Source organism: Phascolarctos cinereus, unplaced genomic scaffold (genome assembly GCF_003287225.1).
Source record: "Phascolarctos cinereus isolate Bilbo 61053 unplaced genomic scaffold, phaCin_HiC Scaffold_1;HRSCAF=81, whole genome shotgun sequence".
In the NCBI taxonomy this organism is placed as follows: domain Eukaryota; kingdom Metazoa; phylum Chordata; class Mammalia; order Diprotodontia; family Phascolarctidae; genus Phascolarctos; species Phascolarctos cinereus.
Genome location: NW_027555514.1, coordinates 172,395,240 through 172,422,027, shown reverse-complemented (window position 1 = coordinate 172,422,027; position 26,788 = coordinate 172,395,240). Strand labels below are relative to the sequence as shown.

The window sequence follows — 26,788 nt, the reverse complement described above, 5'->3', positions numbered from 1 at the left end:
TCTCCCTCTCTCTCTCTCTCTCTCTCTCTCTCTCTCCCTCCCTCCCTCTCTCTCTCTCTCTCTCTCTCTCTCTCTCTCTCTCTCTCTCTCTCTCTCTCTCTCTCTCTCTCTCTCTCTCTCTCTCTCTCTCTCTCTCTCTCTCTCTCTCTCTCTCTCTCTCTCTCTCTCTCTCTCTCTCTCTCTCTCTCTCTCTCATTCTAGTATTTTTTTCTTTGACCTGGAAGCTCTGGATTTGGTTTATAATGTTCCTGGAAGTATTCATATGAGGGTTTCTTTGAGGTGATGGCTGATACATACTCTCTGTTTCCACTTTGCACCTTTTTTTTAATGAGATCTGTGTTTTAAGGTGTTAAGAGATCTGGGCAGTTTTATTTTATGATTTCTGGAAGTATGATGTCTAGGTTTTTTTTTAAAATCATGGTTTTCAGGTAGTCCAATGACTTTGAAATTCTCTTTTCTCAATCTTTTTTCTAGGTCAGCTGCCAAGTCTTGCTGACCCTCCCTTCACATTAGTTCTTATATCTGTCTCTTCTCTGTATTCACATAACCACAAATCTAGTTCGGTCCTTTTAGTACTTCTCCTCAGCTTCCTAGCTAATTTTCTCTGCTACCAGTCTCTCCTTTCAGTTTTTAACAAAAAGAACAACAAATCCCAATAATTTCAGGTAGCTGCCAAAGTAATCATGCTGAGTCACAAATAGGATCCTCTCACTGCCTTGTTCACAATCAGGTTGAATGCAAACTCAGCTGCCTTTCATTTGAAAGCCTCTACAATCTGGTTCCAATCTACCTTTCTACCCTAATTTCAATTTATTCCTCTGGTCTGTATTCCAGACAAAATGGACTTCTGTCTATTCCCTAAACTCTAAATTCTATCTTTGCATTTGCACAAGTTATTCCTCTATGCCTGAAATGCCCATTCACCTAATTTGTGCCTCCCAAAATATCCAACTTCAAGATTCTTCCTCCTTTGGAAATGCTTCTCTGATTTAGTTATTAACAGTCTCACTCTCTCTTCCTCCCCCTTAAATTACCTTGTATTTAATATGTCTTCATCCATATTACACTCTCCCAGTAGAGGTTAAGTTTCTTGAAGTCAGGGACTTATTAAAAAAATCTGTGTATCCCCAGTACCTTGCACGTAGTAAATTTATAATAAATTTATATATATAATATAATAATAATATAATACAATGATATAAATATAATAAATATATAATATAACAATAATACAATATAATAATATAAATATTATATATAATATATAATATATAATAAATATAATGAATTGAGTTGATGTAAATATGGAATAGAGAATGGACCTATGTTTTAATTGGTAGGGGAAATTGCCACTGCAGTTCAGCACCTTTTCTGTAACTTATAGTCTTAGACAGTTGTCCAGGGCACTGAGGTTAAAGGTCAAAAGATTAGTATGTATCAGAGGAAGGACTTGAACCCAGGTCTTCCTGGTTCGAAGAATGGGTCTCTATCCACCATTTCATTCTATCTCTGAATATAGAATATATTAATTATAAATATGGAATTCATGATACAGATTTTTTTATTTTAGTGTTTGTTGAAAGAATACAGATATACAAGATAAAAAATTGTGCCTATGGGAAACAGAGGATCAGTAGAAGGGCAGGCTAGGGATAAGTACAGGAGGAGATAACGGTAGGAAGATGCTAGAACTTAGCATAGAAAGTGGGTCATGAAAGTAGAAGTTAGAAGGACCTAGCATGGGAGGAGACAAGTTTACTGAGTGGGAAAAGTTTTGTTCCCTTTTTTTCCCTAAGTAAGTAAAGTAGCAAGTAAGTACCCAATTGGAACCATAATTTATTGCCCCAGGTACCAGGCTGTGCATGCTCATTTCTGATAACTTAGAGTTCATGATAGAATTCTTCAAAATACAGCAATTACCAAAGGGGGAAAGAAGCAATTAAGTATTAACTTTGGTTTCCTCCTTTTGCCTGATGTCTGGATAACCTATTTATTCCCTTGTTCAGCCTCTCAGAAAAGAACCATAATATGGAGGGGATGGTGGAAGAATAGCATATATGTTGAGATATCAAAAAGTCTCCAAAACTCTTGATCAAAGAACATTGGATGTGGAGGCTGAAGATCTGTGTTTGAGGCCTGGCTCTTCTATTTACTAGTTGGTTTTTTGTTTTGTTTTTGTTTGTTTGTTTACCTTGGGGAAGTCTCTTCAGCTCTAGGATTCAATTCTTTCATCTATAAAAAGAGGGAATTGGATCTGGTGATTTCTAAGGGCCCTCCCACTTATAATACAGGGTAGCCTAAAAGTCTCAAAGCAGTTTTAAGCTTTAAAACTGCACCAAGACTTTTGGGCCGCCTTATATTTAATAATTCTTTTTGTGGTTGAGGATATCAGATAAAGTTTCTGAGGGTTAAAATTAGAAAGCCTGGGTTGAAATCTTTGTTCTACTACTTACTAGCCCTGGGATCCTGGGCAAGGTTGCTAGCTTTAATTTAAATTAGCTTTCGTGTAATTAATAGAGATAATGCATCCACTGCCTACCTCAGAGTTATGAAGAAAGTACTTCAGGAATCCAAAATGTTATTTAAATAGGATCTAATTATTGATGTTTTTGTATTGATATTTGTATTGACATGGACTTAAATGAGAAATGATTAGTAGGTTTTTTCATTTTGACTTCTTGCTTAGTCTCCTCCCCTATTTAGCCTCACAAAAAAGAATAATTTTTTTAAAATATATTTTTCCCCTATCAGGAAAGCCGAGTCAGTAAAGCAGTGGAAGTAATGATTCAGCATGTTGAAAACTTGAAGCGAATGTATGCCAAAGAACATGCGGAATTAGAAGAGCTGAAACGAGCCCTCCTTCAGAATGAAAGGCCTTTTAGCACCCTCGAAAATGAAGGTAATCAAGAATGTTTGAAAAACTTCCCCACTTTTGTTTTTCCAACAGTCTCCATTTATCCTCCTGTAACATGTTTGGAATAAGAATTCTTGATGGAGATTTTACTAATAAAATATCTTGCTTCTGCAGCCGTGTTATTTTCACAGCCAAAATGTGCTTCTCATGAGAAAACAGAGAAGATGCCTTAATAGCTTCATCAGAATGGAAGGAAGATGTACTTACTGCAGAACACGTGGCTAACACTGGAGTTCTTTTAGGATGATTTTGGCCTGGATTATTATTGCTTCTGTTTCCAAGCATGTGCTAAGGAATGGGGGGGGGGGGAACAACATCTTGTTGTATGTGATCCTATACCATATGATTCTGAGTTCTCCAGGAAGACATATGACCTACTTAAGCACAACAGGCTGAGGGACCTGGGGGGGGTCAAGGATGGAGGTGGGTGGAATGGGTAGACAGAGCAGGTGTGACAGGGAGATATCAGTCCCCAGGAAATACCATTTTATAAGATACATATGAAGTTAGGCTCTGGTTGTTTTGTTGTTGTTATTGTTTTAAAGTAAAAACAAATGTATAAGATTATATTGGATAGATTTAGGTGATACTTCCCCCTGATCAAATTTTAACATTCTTATTCTCAGTAGAATACTATGAGTAATACTGATAGAATCTCTTGTTTGAGTTATCCACTAACTTTTGAAGAAATAGTCTCACATGACAGCTTTGACCTGGAAATGTGAGTGAAATACCATAATAATGCTGGTGTTCAGTGGAAGCTTAAGTAGTAACATTTATTTTATTTTTATTTTCACATTTGAATTCTCTTCCTTCCTTTACCCCCTCCCCCACCCATTGAGAAGGCAAGAAACACAGTATCCATTATACTCTGAATTTAGGCAAAATATATTTCCACATTAGCCATGTTCCAAAAACAAAAACAAAAACAAAAGCATGAAAAATAAAGAAAAAAATGTTCTTCAATCTGCACTTTGAGTCCATCAGTTCCCTAAATGGAATTGGATAGCATTTTATATAATGAATTCTTTGGAGTTGTGCTGGATCATTTTATTGATCAGTCACTAAGTCTTTCACAGTTGGTTATCTTCACAATATTTCTATTATATAAATTGTTCTCCTGATTCTGCTCACTTCACTTTGCAGTAGTTCATGTAAGTCTAACCAGGTTTTTCTGAAACCATCCTCTTCATCATTTCTTAAAACATAGTAGGATTCCATCACATTCATATACCATAACTTGTTCAAGTCATTCCCCAATGAATGGGCATCCACTCAGTTTCTAGTTCTTTGCCACCACAAAAAGAGCTGCTATAAATATCTTTGTACGTATGAGTCCTTTTTTTTTTCTTTGATTTCCTTGAGGTATAGACCTCATAGTGGTATTGCTGTGTCAAAGGGTCTTACAATGGCACAGTGCTCTCTAGAATGGTTGGCCTAGTTCACAGCTCTGCCAATGATGCATTAATGTACCTATTTTCCCACATCCCTGCTAGCATTTATTATTTTCCTTTTCTGTCATAGCCAATTTGGGTGTGAGGTGTTACCTCAGAGTTCTTTTAAATTGCATTTCTCTAATTGTTAATTATTTAGAGAATATTTCATATGACTACTAAAAGCTTTGATTTCTTCTTTTGAAAACTGCCTGTTTTCATCCTTTGACCATTTATTCATTGAAGAATGGTCCCTGTTTTTATAAATTTAACTCAGCTCTCTATGTATTTGAGAAATGAAACCTTTATCAGAAACCTTTATCTTTGCAGCAAAATTTTTCCTCCAGTTTCTTGCCCTTCTAATTTTAGCTGCAATGGTTTTGTTACAAAACCTTCCTAAATTTCTGTAATCAAAATCCATTTTGCTTCCTGTGAACTTCCCTATCTCTTATTTGGTCACGAACTCTTTCCCTCTCCATAGATCTGACAGGCAATTTCCTCTATGTTCCCTAAATTTGTTTATGATAGCATCCCTTATGTGTATATCATGTACTCATTTTGAGCTTATCTTGGCATACAGTGTAAGATGTTGGGGTATGCCTAGTTTCTGCCAATCTGTTTTCCAATTTTCCAGAATTTTTTGTCATATAGTGAGTTCTTGCCCCAGTAGCTTGGATCTTTGGGTTTTACCAAACACTAGGTCACTGTGGTCATTCATGTCTGTACATTGTGGCCTAATCTATTCCATTGATCAACCACTCTATTTCTTTTCCAGTGCCAGATTGTTTTGATTATCACTACTTTGTAGTATAGTTTGAAATCTGGTATTGTGAGGCTACCTTCTTTTTTTTTTCTGGCTAGGCAATGGGGTTAAGAGACTTGCCCAGGGTCACACAGCTAGTAAATGTTATGTGTCTGAGGCCAGATTTGAACTCAGGTCCTCCTGACTCTAAGGCCAGTGCTCTATCCCCTGTGCCACCTAGCTGACCCACCTTTCTTTACTTTTTAAAATTTGATTTTCTTGATATTCTTGAACTTCAGTTCCTCCAAATGAATTTTGTTGCTATTTTTCCTAGATCTCTGAAATAATTCTTTGTAGGAGCAGCTAGGTGGTACAGTGGATAGAGCACCAGCCCTGAAGTCAAGAGGACCTGAGTTCAAATCTGGTCACAGACTAAACACTTGACAATTACTAGCTGTGTGCCCTTGGGCAAGTCACTTAACTCCAATTGCCTAAACAGACAAAAAAAGAAATAATAACAATACTTCTTTGGTAGTTTGAGGGGTATAACCTTGAATAAGTAAATTAATCTAGGTAATATTGTCATTTTTATTACATTAGGTTGGCCTATTGATGAGCAATTAATATTTCTCAAATTGTTTAGATTTATTTTTATTTGTATGAAGAGTATTCATATAGTTCCTGTGTGTTTCTTGGCAAGTAGACTCCCAAGTATTTTATACTGCCTGCAGTTATTTTGAATCAAAGTTCACTATCTTTTCCTGTTTGGTTTTATGTAAAAATACTAACGATTTGTGTAGATTTCTTTTATACCCTGTTACTTTGCTAAAGTTGTTAATTGTTTCAACTAGTTTTTTAGTTGAATCAGATTCTTTAAGTATATCATCATGTCACCTGCACAAAGTGATAGTTTTATTTCATTATTGCCTGTGCTTTTTCCTTCAATTTCTTTTTCTTGTCTTATTGGTATAAGTCACATTTCTAATATAGTATTGAATAATAATACTTGCTTCATTTCAGATCCTATTGGAAAAACTTAGTGGTCATACCCATTACAGATAATGTTTGCTCCTAGTTTAAGTAGATATTACTTATTTTCAGAAAAGCTCCATTTATTCCTATGCCTTCTAGTGTTTTGAATAAGAATGAGTGTTGCATTTTGTTAAAAGCTTTTTCTGCATCTATTTAAATAATCATATGATTTTTTATTATTGATATGGGCAATTATGATTATAGTTTTCCTAATATTAAACCAACCTTTCATTCCTGGTATAAACTCAGCCTGGTCATAGCATACGAACTTTATGATATGTTGCTGTAATCTCCTTGCTAGTATTCTATTTAAAAATTTTGCATCAATATTCATTAGGGAAATTAATCTATAGTTTGTTTTATTATAGGAAGGCCACATTTTTCTTTTTGTTCTAGCTGTTGGTGATCTGACTGCATACAGATAGCTAATTCTGATAAGTTTCTTATATCAGTAAACATCTTTTAGGTGCCTAAAGCAGCCTATGCCAGAATGATGTATTTATTTTTCAAGCCTCTTATGCCTGTACCAGAAATCATGAGGCAGTGCCTTGGAATGATTCCTGCCCCTAAATTCTGCTTTATTCTTTGTCCCTCCCTGTGTATTCCTGTCTGGCCTCAGAAGAATTACATAGCATTTAGCGATAAAGGTGGATAGTTCAGTAACCCAGCAGTAGAGATCAAGATGAAGCAGATTTTCACAGTCACCATTGTCTTGCCTTTGGTGTAGTGGTGTATGGGAAGAAAGGAGATCCATATACTATGTAATACCAGGATGCTGCATGTGATATACTTGGCTTTATTGAAGGTGTCAGGCAGGCCCCTCGCCAGAAAAGCCACAGTGAAGTTTCTCAGCGCCAAGAAGCTCATGTACACCAGTATATGATAAAAGAAAATGACAGAGCACTTGTTACATCCAATGATAATGTAGCCATGTTCAGAGAATGTGTCTGCCTCTGGGAATGGTGAAGAGGTTTCTAGCCAAATGCCACAAAAAATCATTTGGGTTGCAAAGCAAATAAAAACTGTATAGTTGGATTCTCTGAGATGAACCCACATCCTACTCCTGCTCCCTGGATTCATAACCTAAAGACCAGAACTGTATGATGGTTTTTGCTTAAATGAAAGAAACAGCCACAGTGAACACAACTCCAAATATTGTTTGTTGGAGCAGGCAGATGGCTGTTGTAAGACAAGTCTATGAAGAGCATCAAGCAAAGTAAACAGAAAGCAAAAGAGATGAGGAAAGTATGGCTGAGACCCTGATTATTGGCTTTAACTATGGGATGTCTTGGTACTTCACAAAGACCCACAGAACCAGAGCTCTCAGCAGAGAGAAGAAAATACGTATAGATGCCTAAGTCATTCAAAAGGCTCTGCAAAATCCAAGAATATAATGATCTTGGGGAAGCAGTAACCTCCCTCCTTACTTGAATACTGAACTACTGGGCACTTTGCACAATGCTCTGCATCTTTTTATGCTTCTCTTGAATCTTGTGTTTGAATGTCAAATTTTCTATTCAGCTCTGATCTTTTTCATCAGGAATGCTTGAAGGTCTTCTATTTCGTTAAATATCAACTTTTTCCCTTGTAGAATTATACCCAGCTTTGCTGGGTAGGTTATTCTTGGTTGTAATCCTAGCTCCTTTATCTTCTGATATATAATATTCCAGGCCTTCCATTCCTTTCACATAGAAGCTGCTAAATCTTGTGTGATCCAAACTGTGGATCCATGGAATTTGAATGGTTTTGACCTGGGAGCTCTGGAATTGGGCCATAATGCTTCTGGGAATTTTCATTTTGGGATCTCTTGAAGGTGGTGACCAAGGGAGTATTTCAATTTCTATTTTACCTCTGGTTCTAGGATATCAGGGCAGTGTTCCTTTATGGTTTCTTGAAATACGATGTTTAGACTTTTTTTTCATTTGAGAAAGGTAAATTTAATATTTCTTCTTTTCTACATTTGTTTTTGAAGTTTTTATGCCCTACTACATGGTCAATCTTTGTGAAAGTGCTCTATATATTTGAAAAAAAGGTGTATTCCTATCTATTCCTATTGAATATTCTCCAGAGATCTATCATATCTAACTTTTCTAAAGTTCTATTCATAGCATTAATTTCTTTCTATTTTATGGTTAGATTTATCTACATCTGAGAGAGTTAGATTGAGGTGCCTCATTATTACAGTTTCAGTGTCTATTTCCTCCAATAATTCATTTAACTTTCCTTCAAGAATTTGGAAGCTATGACATTTGGTGCAGATATATTTGGTGTTGATATTACTTCATTGTCTATGTTTTTTGTTATGAGGTCATTTCAGTTGTGACCAACTCTTTGTGACCCCATTTGGGGTTTTCTTGGCAAAGATACTGGAGTGGTTTGCCATTTCCTTCTCTAGCTCATTTTACAGATGAGGAAACTGAGGCAAGCAGGGTTAAGTGACTTGCCCAGGGTCACACAGCTAATAAGTGTCAGGCCATATTCGAACTCAGGAAGATGAGTTTTGCTGATTCTCAGCCCAGTATTCTATCCACTGTACTATATAGCTGTCATTTTAGCAAAATGTAATTTCTCTTATTATCTCTTTAATTAGATTAATTTTTGGTTTTTCCTTGTCTGAGATCATGATTGCTACTCCTGCCTCTTTTTACTTCAGCTGAAGCGTAATAGATTCTGCCCTAGCCCCTTATTTTAACTCTCTCTGTGTAGTTCTATTTCAAGTTTGTCTCATGTAAACAATATATTGTTGGATTCTGATTTCTAATCTATCCTGATATCTTCATTCATTGTATGGGTGAGTTCATTCAATTCACATGTATTTTCCCTCTATCCTCTTCCCTTATGTTTAACTTTCTCTTTTTTGACACTGTCCCCTTCTCAAAAGTCTGTTTTGCTTTGGACTACTGCCCCCTTAATCAGTTCCCTTTTGTCTTCTCCCTCCCCCTTTCTCCTAGCAACTTCCTCTCATACTTCCCTGTGGAGTAAAATGAATTTATATACCCAACTCTGTGTGTATACACACACACACACACACAATTTCCCTTATTTAACCAGTTCGATAAAATTGAGGTTCAAGGGCACGGTGGATAAAACACCAGCCCCGGAGTCAGGAGGACCTGAGTTCAGATCCAGCCTTAGATGCTTGATACTTACTAGCTATGTGACCTTGGGCAAGTCACTTAACCCCAGTTGCCTCAACAACAACAACAACAACAACAAAAAATTGAGTTTCAAACATTGCCTACTCCCCCTGTCCCATTTTACTCTTAATTTCCCTCATTCTTCCTTTCCCTTCCCCCTTCTCTCAGTGCATCCTTCTTTCTTATGCTTCCATTCTTCTCTTGAGATAATCTCAACATAATAGGTTTACACCCATGCTCTCTAAGTAGACTCATTCTAAATGCTCTAAATGGTTATAAACTTCTTTGGGATTATTTCTCACCCATGTTTATCATTTTTGTTTCTCTTGAGTCATGTGTTTGAATATCAAATTTTCTATTCAGCTTGAGTCTTTTCATCAGGAATGCTTTAAAGTCCTTTATTTTGTTAAATGACCATTTTTACAGCCCAATAGATTCCTGTAAGTTTTCAGTTCTTCCAAAGTGGTATGATCCAGGGAGAGATCTTGTCACTACCTTCCTGGTCTTCATTCTAGGTAGGACCCCTGTTTCCTCAACTACAACCACTTCACTCCATCCTAGAATTGCAACACAAAACTGGGTAATGGGTGACAGCTCTCAAATGGCATTACATCTTATGCCCAGTACTGACACAGGGGTCCCCAGGATCTTTCTGACCAGGTGTTCAGTCCCCTTACCATCTCTGGGCATTACTTCCCTTTGCCACCATTACCATCCACAGTGGGTGCTGCTTTCCCCATGCACTGCACTGCCAGGCAGCCCCCACCCCAGTGTCCATAAGACCTCTCTTTCTATCTTCCTAACCTGCCCTGGGTTAGAAAATTTACTCACCATGACTTTTTGTTGATTTTCCCACCCACAATTCAGTTTGATCCACTTTTTAAAGTTGTTACATAGAGGTGTTTAGGAGAACTCAGAAAAAAATGCTTACTTGACTCTACCATGTTGGCTCTGCACCTCTATTTCATTTATTTAAATAATAAATTTTACTGATATCTTTTTACCACTTTCAGTCTACCCAGTTAGCTATCCTTTGTAACCAAGGAAAGCAGTTAAGCAAAAACAATTGATACAGTGACAATATCTGTCATTATATGCCCTATTACACACCATAATTTCCCAACTTTTCAGTGAAAAGAAGGAGGTACAGTCCTTCATATCTTGGGGCCAAGACTTGTCATTATAATTACAAAATGTTCAACTTTATTCTGTGTTTTTTCTTTTACATTACTTTAGTCATTTGAATGTTGCTATCCTGGTTCTACTTTACTCTTCCATCACTTTCTAGTTGTTTTTCTGAATTCTTGTTTAATCTTATGTAATAATGATATTCTGTTATATTCGCGTTTCACTGTTTGTTCAGCCATTCTTCAACCAATGAAACCCCACTTAATTTCTAGTTTTTGATGCTAAAGAAAGTGTTCCTATGATTATTTGGGTATATAAAGCCCCTTTCTTTCTGTCTTTCTCCTCCCTAGGGTATGCCTTTAACAGTGCTATCAAAAGGTATGGCATTCAAAGGGTTGGATACTTGTGACTATTTTAGAAATAGTTCAAATTATTTTCAGAAATTGTTGAACCAATTCACAGGTTCACCAACAGCATGCTAAGTTACCTCTCTTCCTGTATCCCTTCCAACTGAATATTTTGATTTATTTGTTAATTTTGGGTTTGTGAACTGACTCACAGTTTCTTTAATTTGCATTTCTATTATTAACATTTTGGGGGTAGTCTTCCATAGAGTTACTGATAGTTTGCAATTCTATTGCAAACTTTTATAGATGTCCTTTGACCTTTTGTCTATTAAAATGGCTATTTAACTTTCATATTTGTGTTAATTTATCAGACTTGTAACAGTGATTTTTTTTTTTGCAAAGCCTTTTTTTCCCAGTTGAGCTTCTCTTCTCATTCTAGCTGTATTTAATTGTATGGTACAAAAGTATTTAAGTTTATGTAGTTAAAACAGTCTATTTTCTTCTTTCATCATCACCTTTACCTTGCCTGGTTAAGAATTCCTCCCTTCCCAGAGTTATTAAAGGTACCTCTTCTATCCTCCTTATAAAAGAAAAAAAAGTGACCTTTTATGTTTCACTTAAGTATTCATTTGGAATATTTTGTAGTATGTGGCCTGAAATGCTTATATATACAAATATATATGATGCATAACTCTATTCTACCAGAATTTACCAGTTTTTCCCAGTAGTTCTTGTCAAATAGGTTATCTTTTATCTCTTAGTTTATAGTCTTGGTTTTATGAAACATTGAACTGTTGAATTTGGTTATTTCTGGTTCTTTATTTTGAGATAGTAACTGTTATGGGGAATACTTCAAATTTAACAGAATAATTCCAGCACTGTCCTGCTTATCTGTATCCCCTTCTGAACTTTCTTCTGCTTATTTCTATTTATTTTTTTAGTGGCATTAGCTTCCTTTTAATTTTTCATTTGTTTAGCATCATAATTAATATTCTCTTATAAAAGCTAATAAGTATAGTAATGCAAAAAAAAAAAAGAAAAATCCACACATTGGCCAACTCTGAAAATATGTGTTTCATTCTGCACCCCTAGACAATCATCTCTTTGCCAAGAGGTGGAAAGTATGGCTCATTGTCTGGAATCTTTCTTCTAGAATCATGACTGGGTAGTACATTGATCAGAGTTTTTCAAAGTTATTTTTCTTTATAATGTAGTAGTCATTACATAAATTGTTCTCATTCTGCTCACTTCATTCTGCATAAGTTCATATAAGTCCTACCAATTTTTTCTGAACCTCTCCCTTTCATAATTTCGTACAATAATATTCCATTAATTCAGATACTATAATTTGTTCAGCCTTTCCAGTTGATGACCACCTACTATTTCTACTTCTTTGATACAAAGGGGAAAAAAGGTCATATTTTTTATTTTTCACATGGTTCCTTTCCCTCTGCCTCTGATCTTCTTGGTGTTACAAGCCCAGTAAATGAGACAAATGGTATTATAGTTCAATGGCTTTTGGGGTAAAATTCCAAATTACTTACCAGAATGGTTGGACCACTTCACAGCTCCAACAGTGTCTTAGTGTGTCTGTCCTCCCATATCCTCTCTAATAACTGTAATTTTGCTCTTTGGTCGTCTCTGCCAATATGTGTCTGAGATGAACCTCAGAGTTGTTTTAATTTTAATTTCCATTACTAATAATGTTTTTTAATGTGGTTGATAACTCTCCTTTCTTCTTTTAGAATTGCCTATTTTCTTTGACTGTTTATTAAAAAATTAGTTTTCACATATTTTATCAGTTTATTATCTGTCTTTGATGTAAGACTTATCAGAGAAACTGGCTACAATGATTTTTTTTTCTTTTCTACTTTTTTCTGCATTGATTTTATTTGTGCAAAAACTTTTCAATATTACATAATCAAAACCATCCACTTTATTTCTTTTTATTTATTCTCTATCATTTTGTTAAAAACTCTATTCCTAATTGTTAATGGTATCTCTTTCCACAATCCTCTACTATATAACTGCTTATATTTAGATATCATATCTATTTGGAGTTTATTGGTGTGTATATGAGATACTGATCTAAATCTAATTTCTGCTTTCCAATTTCCCAGAAATTTTTATCTAACAGAATTATTTTTTTTTTCAGTGAGGCAATTCGGGTTAAGTGACTTGCCCAGTTCACAGGTAGTGAGTGTTATGTGTTAGGAAGCTGCATTTGAATTCAGGTCCTCCTGACTCCAGGGCAAGTGCTCTACCAACTGTGCCACCTAGCTGCCCCCTCTAACAGGAGTCTTACCCTGTGAATTGGAGTCCTTAGGTTTATTGAATAATTATTTCTGAGTTGTATGTGCCTAATCCATTCCATGGAACAACTTTTATATTTTTTAACCAGTACCAAATAGTTGAGATTATTACTTTGCAGCTTTTTTGAGATCTAGTCCTTGTAGCATCCCTACTTTTTTTTTCCTATTAACTCCCTTGAAATTCTTGATCAGATGATTTTTTAAATTCTTTTTTAGCTTGATTCATATGACACTGAATCTGTAAATTAATTTTGGTAGTAATGTCATTTGTATTATATTAGCATGGCCCAAACATGAGCAATTCATCTCTCTCCAATCATTTCTGTCTGTATTTTTGTAAAGAATGCTTTTATAGTTGCATTCATGTCTTTCCTGTCTTCGTGTCTTGTTAGTAGTTGGACTACTAGATATTTCCAAACACTTTGCTATTATTTCAAATAGAATTTCCTTTTACATCTTTTCCCACTGAACTGAAGGTAGGGAATTTTAAAAAGCCATTAAATGATTACAACAAATTTTTAGACTTTCATTATTTTTTGAGTTTTCATGAATGAATTGACTGGCATTTCTTTTTTTTTTCTAAGAGTTGACATTTGAATCTACTGGAGTTAATGAAAACTGAAAATCATTACTTTAATGTAAAGTGTATATATAACTTCAATAACATGTGTGTTTTTCCCTTCAGATGACACTCAAACTAAAAAGCGTTCAGCATCTCTAAATTCTAAGGTAATTAAAGCTGCATGGAATTTCAAAGAGTTTATAAGTTGTATATTGCCTTACTATTAATTCCATAGTGTCCTGGTATAAACTATCTTTTAATCTTACCAATACATAAAAAATCTGGATTGCATAAGATGATAGACTATTTGAATTTTAAAATTCAAGGAGACTTGGAGGCCATGTAATACAGTACTTTTCATTTTACTAAAGATGAAACTACTGAGGGCCAGAGAAGTTCAGTAATTTGCCTGAGGTCATACATTTAGTTTGTAGAACAGCCAAGTCTAGGACTTAGGTCTTCTGACTCCCAGTCTATTCCTCTTTCCAATATATCCTGATGCTAAGGAAATTATGGAGTAATTATTTGTTTTACAAAATTATTCATAATAAGATTACATTAAGTAATAAGTTCATTGAGTGCATTAAAATGACTATTAATTTTTTACTTAAATGTTACTTTTAAATAACATGTCGTTTACATCAACATGTGTTTAAAACATACTGTGGCAGGGGGGATGGCCTTAGAGTCAGGAAGACCTGGATTCTAGGTCCTGTTTTTGGCACAAAAAAGCTATGTAACCATAGCTGAGTCTTTTAAGCTCTAAAGTGCTGTAAAAGTTGGAGATGAATTGACAATCTGCATCAGTGGAGGAACATTCCACACCAGGAATCCCCCATAAACTATGGAAGTCATAGTTTGGGAACAAAACAAACAAATGAACAAAACAAAACTCAACCTCAAAAGACGTCGTCATCCAAAACACAGAGTACACAAGAAAAAGTGATCCACTTAAATAAGGAGATAAACAGATTGTGTTGTACATTGCTAAGATCTAATAAGTGCTTAAATTGTAAAATATGCTCATAAAGCAATGCAGCTGGTTCCAGAAAGCCACACATGAAATTTCACTCTTCTTATTTTAAAGGTATACCTCATACCTACTTCATGTATTTTAATACAATGAAGCTTGGTTTATAGTAATATTTTACAGGAGAATATCTCCTTTGGAAAATATCAATCTAAACATTTTTAGTTACCTAGAAATCTGAAAACCTTTCAGATAATTTTTTTTTTGGTAACTAGAAATTTTTTCATAGATTCATTTTTTTTTTCAAAAATCAGGGTAACTTAGGAAATAAATATCAAAATTATAAAATCTTTACATTTCTATTTACCTAAAAACTGGCTATTATTTGCAAAGTTGAATGTTTCTTTTTAAACTAACTATATGGATTGAAAACATAGTAAGAAACAAAAAAAAAAGAATTTAAGTGACAGTAAATGATAAAGTCCTTTTCTTTAATTGTAATGTGATTACTAAAAAAGTTTATTTATAATTTTGGAAATTTTTTGTTTATTCACATTGGCTAAAAAAAAACAAAACCCAAAAACCAGACAACTGTATGTGGGATGGGGATAATGTCATTCCCTTATTCCTATTTTAGTCAAAGTTAATTGAATATTAAGAGTATGACCTTAAAGGAGTTGGGCCTATTGAAAGCTGTTTCTGTTCCCTAGTTTCTACTCTTAAAGGTTTGTAGCATCAGAATACTTACTGACATTAACTTGAACTCCCCACTGTTCTGATCTTCTTTTGCAGTTTTGTGGAGATAATTTCATGTAGTGGAACAAGTCCTGTACTTAAGGGTCAGAAAACTTAAAGTACCAGCTCCAACACATATTAGTTATATGACTTTGGGCAGGTTAATTTATTTGGGCATCAGCTTACTCAAATATAAAATATTTGCATTATCTCCCTCATAGAGTTAAGAAGAAAGCATTTAGTGAGCTTTATAGTATTATGGAACTGGTTTTTTTTCTTTTCCTTTTTTCTTTTTCTTGTTTCCACACCTTCACGAATACTTACTGTAGAGGTTTGGTTTCTTAAATTAAAAGCTATGAAGTAGGCTCTTTCAGCAGGGTGCTTTCTCATAAGCTAAAGAATATAATAAGCCTTATATTGTCAATACTGTAAACATTAAATGATAATAGCTAACATTTGTATAGCACATTAAGATTGAAAAGTTTTCCACATATTATCTCATTTGATAAAATAACCCTGTGACATAGGTGCTAAGTCAAAGCCTTCCCTGTTCTATCCAACCAGAAGTTATTTCCCTCCTCAGAACTCTGTGACTGTCTTCTGTGTTTATTGTTTTATTTTGTATTATAGTTATTTGTATGTTTTCATCCCCTCCTAGGTAAGCTCACAGTTTCATATTTTCTTCACATTCTATCTCTCCTGCACATAAAACACAATGGTTGTTGAATTTCTTATATAAAGTATATCTGTATAAAGCTTGTATATAATAAATATAAATACCACTAATCTTTAAAACATCAAACCCAACAAAGATAAGTAGTTGAAAACTACCATTAGTCCAAATTGCCCAGATTTTAAAACTTGTAGGATTCTTTATTCTACAGTCTTCTCTGTGACTTCAAATATTGAATGGAAATAGGCTCACTGAAGAGAGCAAATGTGAAAATTTTCTTTTTGGGACTGCTACAGAAGATCTGTCCTGTCAGTATATTGCATGTGGCATTCTTTCAAAGGTTGTAGACTTTACACTAGAAAAAGTTGGGAGGCATGGGGCTTTATCACAACAAACATTCAGATTTTATTTTCTATTTCAGCTTGAAATGTGGTTTAGAATTTTCACTGAAATAAGTTCAGTAAGTGGGAATATATTTTATTCATCTAAATAATCTCTAGAGGTCATTAAAATGTATCATACAATATTGTAATTTTAATTTGTCAACGAACCATAATCACATGTGTGTATCCATGTGTATGTGTATCTATAGCCATCTTCTCTTCGAAGAGTCAGCATTGCAACCTTGCCCAGGAATTTTGGAAATACAGGACTGGTAAGAAAATCCCTAAAGTTTCTCTTTCAAAAGCAAAAGTTTTCAGATAGGAAAAATAGAAACTCATTAAATTCACATTCTAATTTTTCTTTTAAAACCTCAATTACTGAAGATGTCAGGAATTGAAAAAAACGACCGCTTCAGTAGGAGGTCAAGTAGTTGGTAAGTTTTGACTTTGTCCACTATTTGGGAAATTTATGCCTATTTTTAATCGAGTAAATTTGTGTTTGAAATATATACTGTTATATACTACAACATTTAACTGTTATATTATTACAAGGTCAACTAGTACAAAAACTTGGTTTGTCCATGAATAAAATGTGTCAGGTTTTCCTTTGGTTTTATGTGAAACTAGAGTTGTATAACTAATTTCAGTGATGTGAAATGAGCTGTATTTTTTTTATTCAGGCGTACTTTGGGATCAAAGCAAAGTGAACACCGTCCATCACTTCAGCACTTCAGTAGTACATATTCTTGGGCTGATGATGAAGGAGAGAAATGTGATTCAAAGTAAGTAAAGCCTATTAATATAGCTACTGGAAGTGTACCTAAACCCTTCGACATTAGAATACATATTTTAAACTACACTGAAAAACAGATTGTTAAAATTATTATCTTCCAGTAATCTTGGTGGAGAAATTTGCTAATGTAATATGAGTGTGTATGTAAAAAAAAGGCCAAATTAGTTGTGTTCCTTGAGAACTTTATAGGAGTGCAACTGACTTTCACTTTAGATCTTATTTTCCTTTTAAAAATCAACCAAAAGAAAATTTATTATAGATCCCTTAGGAACAGCTCAGGCTGAAAGGAAAATGTTAAGTGCCACAATCCACTCTGGCATTATAATTCTGTGTTGCTGGACAAAGAAGACTTTGAAAATTCAAATCCAACTAGATAAATACTACTCAATGAACATAATGAAATTGTTTAATTTTTAAGAAACTCTTTAGTCATTATTAGCTTAGTGAAATGACAACCCTAGGTTTATAGAATGGGGCATAGGAATCTTCAGGTTGCTGGTTCAAATCCAGTCTGTAGGAAAAGAGCCATTATCAGTTTAGCAATCAGCATGGTTTCATAGAAAGAACACTGGATTTCAACCCAGATGATCTGAGTTTAAGTTCCAATTCATGTAACACTATTTGTGAGAGTGTGGTCAAATTTCTTAGACTTTATGATCTGGAAAATAGGGGTAACAATAACCATATTATTTATCTCTTGGGTTTGTGAGGCAAACGCTTTGCAAACCATAAAATGCTGTCTAAATATTAGATACTATTTTGATTCACTTTTTCTTTCCCAGAAGATTATATCTATTATTATTTGTTTAAAATTACCAGTGTTTCCATAAAATCCTTTTCCTGGTCAAGCTATTAAAATTTTTAAAAGTATTTCAAATTAATGAGATCTTTAGGGGCAAAAAGACCTGAATCATCATGTTTTTGATAATATAAAATGTTAAGCATGAGCAAAACATATTCTCAAAGATTTTAAAATCAAACAAATGAATAAAATTAGGAACTTGCCAGAATAATTTTGTAATCATGGTTTTCTAATAATATATTTTAAGTCAATCATCTGCTATAATTTAACATTATTTTCATTTTACATGATGAGCTCTTATAGTCTTAAATATTAAAATTGACTTATTTAAAGAGATAAAGAAGAATCAGAACCACCTGCAGAGGAAATTTTAGAGGAAACAAGAAAGCTAAGCTTTTCTGAAAAGAAGAAAAATCAATCCATATGGGATGTTTCTTCACTGTAAGTTGTGTATTTGCTAAAAAGATGTAAATTCTGTACATGTGTATATGAAGGGTTGGAGGGAAGATGAAAGAGGAGAATGTTAACCTTAATATCCTTAATCATACAACTTCACAACACAGACAACGTATCCAACTGTTGAAATTAATCTAGTTAGTACAAAATTTAGCTTTCACTCAGTCTTTTAAGTGATGCTGTGGTAAGCAGTATGGATGATGATGATGATGATGATGATGATGATGATGATGATGATACAAAGTGAACTTACTCAATTTCAAATTCAATGTTCAAATTTGTTAGAGGTGAGGGGAGTGCTTGAATCTTAAAGAACTAGAATTCTAGTTATCACCTAGATGCACAAAATAAAGTAGCAATTAGAAACAATAAAATTAAATAAGGATGAGTATTCAGGGTATGATGGGAAATGGCTTGCTTTACATGAATGTGACTAAAAAAAATCTCTTAAATTCTAAGTCCCTCCACTTCTGAAAAGAAAATGTGTGTGTGTATGTGTGTGTGTGTGTGTGTGTGTGTGTGTGTGTGTGTGTGTGTATCCTTGCAAATCTTAAGGCACTATAGAAATGCTAGCTATTATATGCTATAAATAGTGGTATGTTTATACTTGTAGAAGATAGGAACCTCTTGATTTTCTTCATGGAAGAAATTTCATTTAAAGTTGTTATCTAAAGGAGAGGGTAGCAAAATAATTTGTAGCCCGTTGCAATGATGCAGCCAGTGTTGATGTATAGAGAGAATATAAAGTATACCAAAGACTATTTAGTATATTTAACAATAGTAACGTTGATAGACAACAATGCACTGACGTAATCAGCTTCCCATATTTGTGGTTTCCTCATAGTTATGACATGGGAGCAACCTGGGCGTGTGATCTCAAGACCTCCTTCCAAAGGACAAATCTAACCCTCTGGATTTCTGTCGTGTTTATTGTACTGTTTGCAGCTTTTATGAGCTTTCTTACAGGCCGATTTTTCCAAAGGCCTGTAGATGCTGCTCCTGTAGAAAACGGGGGCTCCTGGACTTCACTCCAACAAACTTTGTGGCCTTACACCAAACTCCAACACCACGGGCCCCCACCAGTATAAATGGCAACAACAATCACATGTTGAGTTTTAAATGAACCTGAAAATTGGTCATTTTACTCTGGAAAGTTGCTTTCTTATTTTAGCATAAAAAACTGAAACATAGAAAACCTCCATCTTTTAAAAATGTCACTGTCATTCTTATGTTCCTGATAATTTTCTAAAACTAAGTTAATGAATATTGTTCTCTTCTCAAACTCCATAGGAAGTCTGCGATTTTTAGTGAACCTTACGAAGAAAGTTTGTACTGTTTTATCCACTGTGAAATGTTAAAGAAATAAAGAATCATTACAGTTTTAATACAACAGTTGTTGAAATCCTCAACATGCCTAAATGTTCTATCTCAGCGCTTTCATTCAAAAATAAAATTTGTGTGTAAAAATGCTAAGCAGACAATTTTAATGGGAAATTTAAATTCTACTTCTCTTGTAATATTTAGCTGAATGAATGCCTGATTTTTTTTCAAAGGTACTTGATTCACCAAATTAACACTTGTAGGCATTAAGAATAGGTTAGCACTCTAGTAGAGAGCAGAAGTTTGCACACAGCATCAATGAATAGGTAGTTTGAATGCCTGATTTTCTGCAGTGCGGTTTCACTAGTAAAGTCCTTGATCATGTGATATAAGGTGGAATGAAATTCAGTATCATCTTCTAACTCTTCTGAAAATGCCTCACTGAGTTCATTAATCTTGAGTTTTTGGGCTCTTTCACCATTGAACATATAAAGGGACCACTCGTGATCCTCAACATATTCTTTTTGGAGAAGTTCACTGGCCTGCAGAAGAATGAAAGAACAAAGAGTTCTAAGTTACAAAGCTACCATACTGCCCAGCAGTAGCGGATTATGTGGACCCTCACTGACACTTGTCCAAGTACCAAAGAGCATCAAAAATAAAGTTATCTGCTTTCTAACTGCCCGGTTATGAATTCTCACCTCAAAACTATTTATACTCCTGGTGTGAATTTGATGTTACGAACATTCAGTTTGGACTAAATCTTGGGGCTCTTTTTCCCCAGGCACTTCTGAAAATGAGAGAATGCTTATTCATCCCATAATTCTCTCAGAGGAACAAGGACCCCAACCATAACTATGATATTCATAAATAAAAGGCACCTAGTTGGCCTCAATTTTGGAATCACTGTATACAAGACACAGACACCACAAACATCAGCTTTAAATAAAATGAGTTTGTATTACTTGGGGATCTCTTAGCATAGCTCATTTTTTGATAAGTTGAGACTGTTTTAAGTTTGTTACACTACACTTTTTAAAATATTCACAAATATTCCTCCTTTGCTGTCATTATAAACTCCCCTTGTAGTTTCTGGGCCTCTCAAAAACTTTGGCTATCTGTGGTAAGGCCTTATATCCTTGCCCACCTCTCCATCAGAGGTTGCTTCTTCTCTCATGCATCCTGATGGAATGGGTTAGGAGGAAGAATAAACAAATCCCTTGTTCCCCATGGCCACTTCCAGGCATTCCCTTGGCTGCCATCCCTTGGCAACCTTACTTCTTTTGTTATTCACTCCACCCTTGTATATTAATCAGTTGAGATCCTAGTGGATATAATGCATCAGGTTACTTTCCTTCCTTTCTAAGAATTCAGTACCTGGACCATAGTATTTCTCTCCGTCCCAAGCCCTGCTCCCCATACCTGGTAATTTTAACCTCCTCAACTCCCATTCCCTATGTCTTCATTAAACTTCAGCCAGGTGGCTAAGCTCATAACTTAGATCTTCAACATCACTCATAACTATGTCATCTCCACCATTACTCTACTGAAGCTGCACTCTCAAAGGTGACCAATGATCTCAACTGTTAAACCCAATGTCACTTTTTCTCAGTCTTCAAACCTTAACCTTTTCTACTGCTTTTGACACTTCCAGCCATCCCTTCCTCTTGGATACTCTTTTCTCCCTAAGATTCCTCACTCCTGGTTCCATTGACTCCTCCAGTCCTTTTGGTTCATCATCTATCTCCTGTCCCCTCAGTGTAGGTATCCCACAAAGTTCTGTGGGGTGTTCTCTTTTTAAATTTTTTTTGGTTTTCTTTTCTAGCTACACGTTATACTTAGTGATTTCATCTATTCCCATTGTTTAATTATCACCTCTCTAAAGATGACTCCTAAATCTATATATGAGTGAGGTGGTGCGGTGAATAGAGTGCCTGGCCTTAAGTCAGGAATATTCATTTTCCTGAGTCCAAATCCGGCCTCAGACACTTAATAGCTGTATGACCCTGGGCAAGTCACTTAATCCTATTTGCCTCAGTTTCCTCATCTGTAAAATGATCTGGAGAAAGAAATGGCAAACCACCCCAGTGTCTTTTCCAAGAAAACCCCAAATGTGGTCCCAACTAAACAACAAGAAAAATCTATATATTTAACCTTAACATCTCTCTGAAACTCCAACCCTACAACAGTTGTCTATTGGACATCTCTGCCTGTGTGTGCTATCAATATCTCAAACCCATCTAAAATGGAACTAACTCATCTTCCTCCACACTCCCTTCTCTACTGCTTTAAATTCTTCAAGCTTTTCCATTTCTGTTGAAACTTTCATTCTCCTCATCATCCAGGGCCATTCTTGGAATCATTCCTGACCTTTCCCCTTCCCTTACCTCCTACATTCAGACAATTGCCAAGATCTCTATATTATGTCCCTCTTTTGCCCCCTTTACTCATAATACAGCTACTACCTTATTTCAAACCTTCATCACCTGCCTGTGCCATTTTAATAGATCTCTAATGGTCTCCTTATTCTAATCTCTCTCCTTTCCAATCTACCAAAATAATCTTCCTGCAACATAAACCTAACTCTACACACTCTTACTCAAAAACATTCAGTAATTCTCTTTCCTCTAGAATGAAATACAAAAACCCCTTCACTGGGTTTTTAAGCCCTTCCAAAACCTGGCTCTAATCTACCTCCACAGCCTTATTTCACAATAATTCCTTTTATATACTCTCTGTTCCAGGCAAAATGGACTCCTAACTGGTTCTTGGACTCTATATTGGTACAAGTCATCCCTCCTTGCTTTGAATGCCCTCCCACCTCATCTCTGCCTCTCAAAAGGCTCCAGCTCAGGTGCCACCTCCTTTGCAAAGCTTTCCCAGACTGCTTTAGTTAACAACCCTCCCTCAAATTCCCTTTTATTTACTTATCTGAGCCCATACTTTATTCTCCTCTCCTGCCAGTAAAACAGCAGCTTCTTTTAAGTTAGGGACTTTTTCTATCTTTGTCGTGTTATTTTAGCATTTAGCCTAGTGCCTTACACATTTTAGTGGCTGAATGAATATTGAATTGCATTTAATTAGACTTTTTTTATATTCTAAAAGGAGAAGTTAACTTTATCTTTCCATTTTGTTCTGCTCCTAAGGCATTGTATACAGAATCTTCTTTATAATGATATTGTAGGTTGAATTTGGACTTTTTGAAAATATACCTTAAAAACAACTTTTTCAGGACCAGATAGCTTATTCCATTTACTCCAACTGAAAGAAAAGCCAGATGCCAACAGGGCCATTTGTCGATAAGCCTTCATTTCTACTAATGGATCCTGCAACATAAACACAAAAAGACCTAATCATATACTATAAAAATAAACATTAACACTATATTCATCACTGGGGGAGGAAGGATACTTTGGACAATCTGACTTACTTAGGCATATTTTGTTATACAAATAACACATTTATGTCATGGTACATCTACCCATGCTGTTAGTTTTCTATAATTTTTCATGAATATTTAAATTCAGATAAACTGATGTTTGCAAAATGAAAGATCTTTTTTTTCCTTTCTTTTTTAAAAATTTATTTAGTATTTTATTTTTCCCCATACGTAAAAACAATTTTTAACATTCCTTTTTTTTGGGGGGGGGCGTTAGGCAATGGGGTTAAGTGATTTGGCCAGGGTCACACAGCTAGTAAGTGTTGTGTCTGAGGCCAAATTTGAACTCAGGTCCTCCTGAATCCAGGGCTGGTGCTCTGTCCAATGCACTATCTAGCTGCCCCCTTAACATTCCTTTTTAAAACTTTTGCATTCCAAATTCTCTCCCTTCCTCCTTCCCTGCCCCTCCCCCCATTGAGAAGGCAAGCAATTCTATATAGTCTGTACATGAATAGTCATGCAAAACATATCCATAATAGTAGTGTTATGAAAGAAAATATAGACAAGGAAAAAAAAAACTCAAGAAAAATTTTTAAAAAGCATGCTTCCATCTATATTCAGACACCATCAGTTCATTCTCTGGGAACAGACAGCATTTTTCATTAAAAGTCCTCAAAATGAAAGATCTTTAATGACTCTTGTCTATAGAGTCATTTTGTCTACACTGCACAATATGCCTTGCCTAATGACTGGATAAAGCAAGCATCCTTGTTGTGCTAAGGATACTTTGCCTAAAGTCACAGGATTGATGGTACAGTGTTCTGACAAGGAAGTCATACTGAAAAGGATCATAGCATGATAAAATGTATCTGTGAAGGCATTCGGCAAGATGGACAGTTCCCAGCTCAAATGCAATTAAAACCCAGCTATGACTTAATAAATAAATTCTAGGGAGCTGCCTAAGGCTTATAGAGGACATGCCCAGGTCACAAAGTCATTCAGCTGATGTCGGAGGGGAAATCTGAACCCAGGACTTCTTGATTCCAAATTCCCTTCGATGATAATAATAATAATAATAATAATAATAGTTCCTATCTATACAAAGCTTTAAGGCTTACAGGGAGTGCCATATTATTAGCATTTCCCTAATAAAGACAAGGAAATTGAGTCATAGAGGTTAAGTGACTTGTCCATTGTCACACAATTGGTGTTAGAGCTTTAACACAAATCTTGTTCTCTTCTAAATCCAAATCCATTGAAATTTCCACATATACCACACACCACATCATCTCCATAGGCCCACAGGATCCTAACCCTTAAAGCTGGCCACAGGAAAGGAAACAGTTTCAAAAACCTTTCTCATTTTAATTGGAGTAGTTTTCATCTATACTCCCACATGCACCACTGGTGAGGGAGGGGGACATATACCTATTCCTAGGGCTTACAGGTATTCCAAAAGCATCTACAAAATCCCACCCTTAGAGGGCAAATGTCATAGACTATAGATTTAACACCAAATCCAAGCACCTTACTTAACAGAAGATAATGAGGCAGAGAGATGAGATGACAGCTCATACACAAATGTCTAAGCTCTAAGGCAAGAAGGGACTCAGGTCTTCCTGATTCCAAGCCCCAAACTCATAACAATAATCATAACAGTAGTAATAACAATAGTAATAATAATAGCTAGCACTTTAAGGTTATCAGTGTTATCTCTTTTTGTCCTCATAACTGCTCCTTTGGGTTCAAAAGGCTTGGAGGGCAGGGTACCAAACTCCTCCCAGTGTCTTCCTTTATAGAGGGCAGAAAACTGAACTCTCAGATCATTCCACTTTGCATCTGCTGCTCTGCCTGATTTCTCTGTGCTGGGCCCACTCTGGTGCCCCCGCCCCACACACACACACACTTTGCTTTCCTGTGTCCTTTTGTGTGTTGTCTCCCCTGTTAGACTGTAAGCTCCTTAAGGGCAGGGACTGTTTTTCTTTCATTAATTGTATCCCCCAGCATTTAGCATAGTGCCTTACACATACTAGGTGCTTAATATTTATTGGATTGGATCATTCTTCCCATTTTACAGACAAAGAAACTGAGGCACAGAGCCATTAAGTGTCTTGCCCTGTGGCAAGCAATGTGGGTCACACAGTAAGTATCTGAAGTCATATCTGAATTCAGGACTTCCTGATTCCAAGTTCACTGTACAACATAGCTGCTGTTGTCCACTGACTGCAGGCTTGGACAAGGGGAATTATTCCTTGGGTGTGGCCTTTTGACTGAGTCCAAGTTTTGCAGAACAAAGCCTTTTATTAATGGGATTTATTCTGTGAAGTTTGGATTCAGTCAAAGGGCTGCACTTGAGGACCTAGAGGGCCACATGTGGCTTTGAGGCTGCAGGTTCCCCACCCCTGACCTAGCCTTCGAATGCTTCCTCTGACACTATCTGGGTGTCTATGGACAACACAATGCCTCTGAGACTGTTTCCTCACTAATAAAATAGGGACAATCATACCTGTAAAATTTCCCTTACAGGGGCTGGAGGCTCCATTGAGGTAACAGACTTGAGGCACTTCATAAACCTTCAAGCATTGTATGTCATTTACTATTATTGTCAATGCTTGGTCCATACCCTACATTGACTAAGTGGGGATGGTTTAAATTTTTCATACTAAAGATCACTGATGGGACTATGTATTTTTATTAGAGGATTAAGCTTCAGAGAAAACTGCTATAGTAACAGCATTTAGATCAAATACTGGGAAGTTGAAGAAGTGGACTAAATTTCTAATCCTGCCAATGATTCCCGTATAGTAGACGATTAATGGGACAAGCAGAGTTTTATTTATTCCTCCCCCTCTTCCTATGCCCCTGGATAAGTGTTGCTGTCAAATCCTCTTGAGCTCCTTAAAATGTATGTGTGTGTATGTGTACATACATCTATACACACACACACACATATACATATATATACATATATAATATGATGTGTATATATACATATATTTTTATACATAGTATACATAAGTAATGTTATATTCATTATCATCAATGAATTTAATTTTAAAAGCATCATTTTTACCTTGTTATTCACAGCAACGTAGGCATGAGAGTACTCAGATGGGAAGATATTGAATCCAGTCTTTTTCATAGCAATTATTAAAGAAGTAATAGTCATCCATTTTCCTAACAAATGAGAGAGCTCATAGTCATCACCTAGCTCAACGGCAGCTAACATACACTGGTTATCCTGTTTTCAAGGGAAAAAATACATTTTTCAAAATAAAATACACTCCAAAAAAGATTAAGCTTATTTGGGAAACATAATTCACATTATTTTAAAAGTTTTAATGAATCTTTTTTTAAATCTCTTTATGCTATTTCTAATCTTCTAGTCCCAGTTCTGCTACTGATTGTGTGGTCTTGGGAAAATTACTTAGATTCTCTAGGCTTCACTTTCTTATCTATAAAATGAGATTGGACTAGATGAAGTTAAAAAAATCTCTCCAGCTTTAGGTTCTATGATCTACGTAATAGGAGTTGATCTACTAAATGAATTCTATATTGTGAAAAAATTTGGGTATTTAGCTAAAATAGTCTATCCAATGGAAACCATTTTTTAAAATTTCCAGTTCTATTAAATTTTAACACAAGGCTGTAAGTGATGGTCAAGTTTCTT

The 26,788-nt window shown here is 35.4% G+C and overlaps 2 protein-coding genes across 4 annotated transcripts in view; one reads left to right on the top strand and one right to left on the bottom strand.

Annotated features, from left to right (window-relative positions):
• Positions 1–19,809, top strand: part of IRAG2 (inositol 1,4,5-triphosphate receptor associated 2) — a 115,324-nt gene extending 95,515 nt beyond the window's left edge. The window contains exons 34-40 of the mRNA XM_078150034.1: positions 2,752–2,899; positions 13,731–13,774; positions 16,578–16,640; positions 16,753–16,802; positions 17,049–17,150; positions 18,297–18,404; positions 19,264–19,809. Coding sequence (XP_078006160.1) covers positions 2,752–2,899; positions 13,731–13,774; positions 16,578–16,640; positions 16,753–16,802; positions 17,049–17,150; positions 18,297–18,404; positions 19,264–19,507 — 759 coding nt within the window. The 3' untranslated portion in view covers positions 19,508–19,809. The remainder of the gene's footprint in view (positions 1–2,751; positions 2,900–13,730; positions 13,775–16,577; positions 16,641–16,752; positions 16,803–17,048; positions 17,151–18,296; positions 18,405–19,263) is intronic.
• DNAI7 (dynein axonemal intermediate chain 7) overlaps positions 18,391–26,788 on the bottom strand; it is a 66,053-nt gene continuing 57,655 nt past the window's right edge. For all 3 annotated transcript variants that reach the window (XM_020965066.2, XM_020965067.2, XM_020965068.2), the window contains 3 exons: positions 26,192–26,359; positions 22,952–23,065; positions 18,391–20,281 (listed from right to left, as the gene is read on the bottom strand). In XM_020965066.2, coding sequence (XP_020820725.1) covers positions 20,006–20,281; positions 22,952–23,065; positions 26,192–26,359 — 558 coding nt within the window. In that variant the 3' untranslated portion in view covers positions 18,391–20,005. The remainder of the gene's footprint in view (positions 20,282–22,951; positions 23,066–26,191; positions 26,360–26,788) is intronic.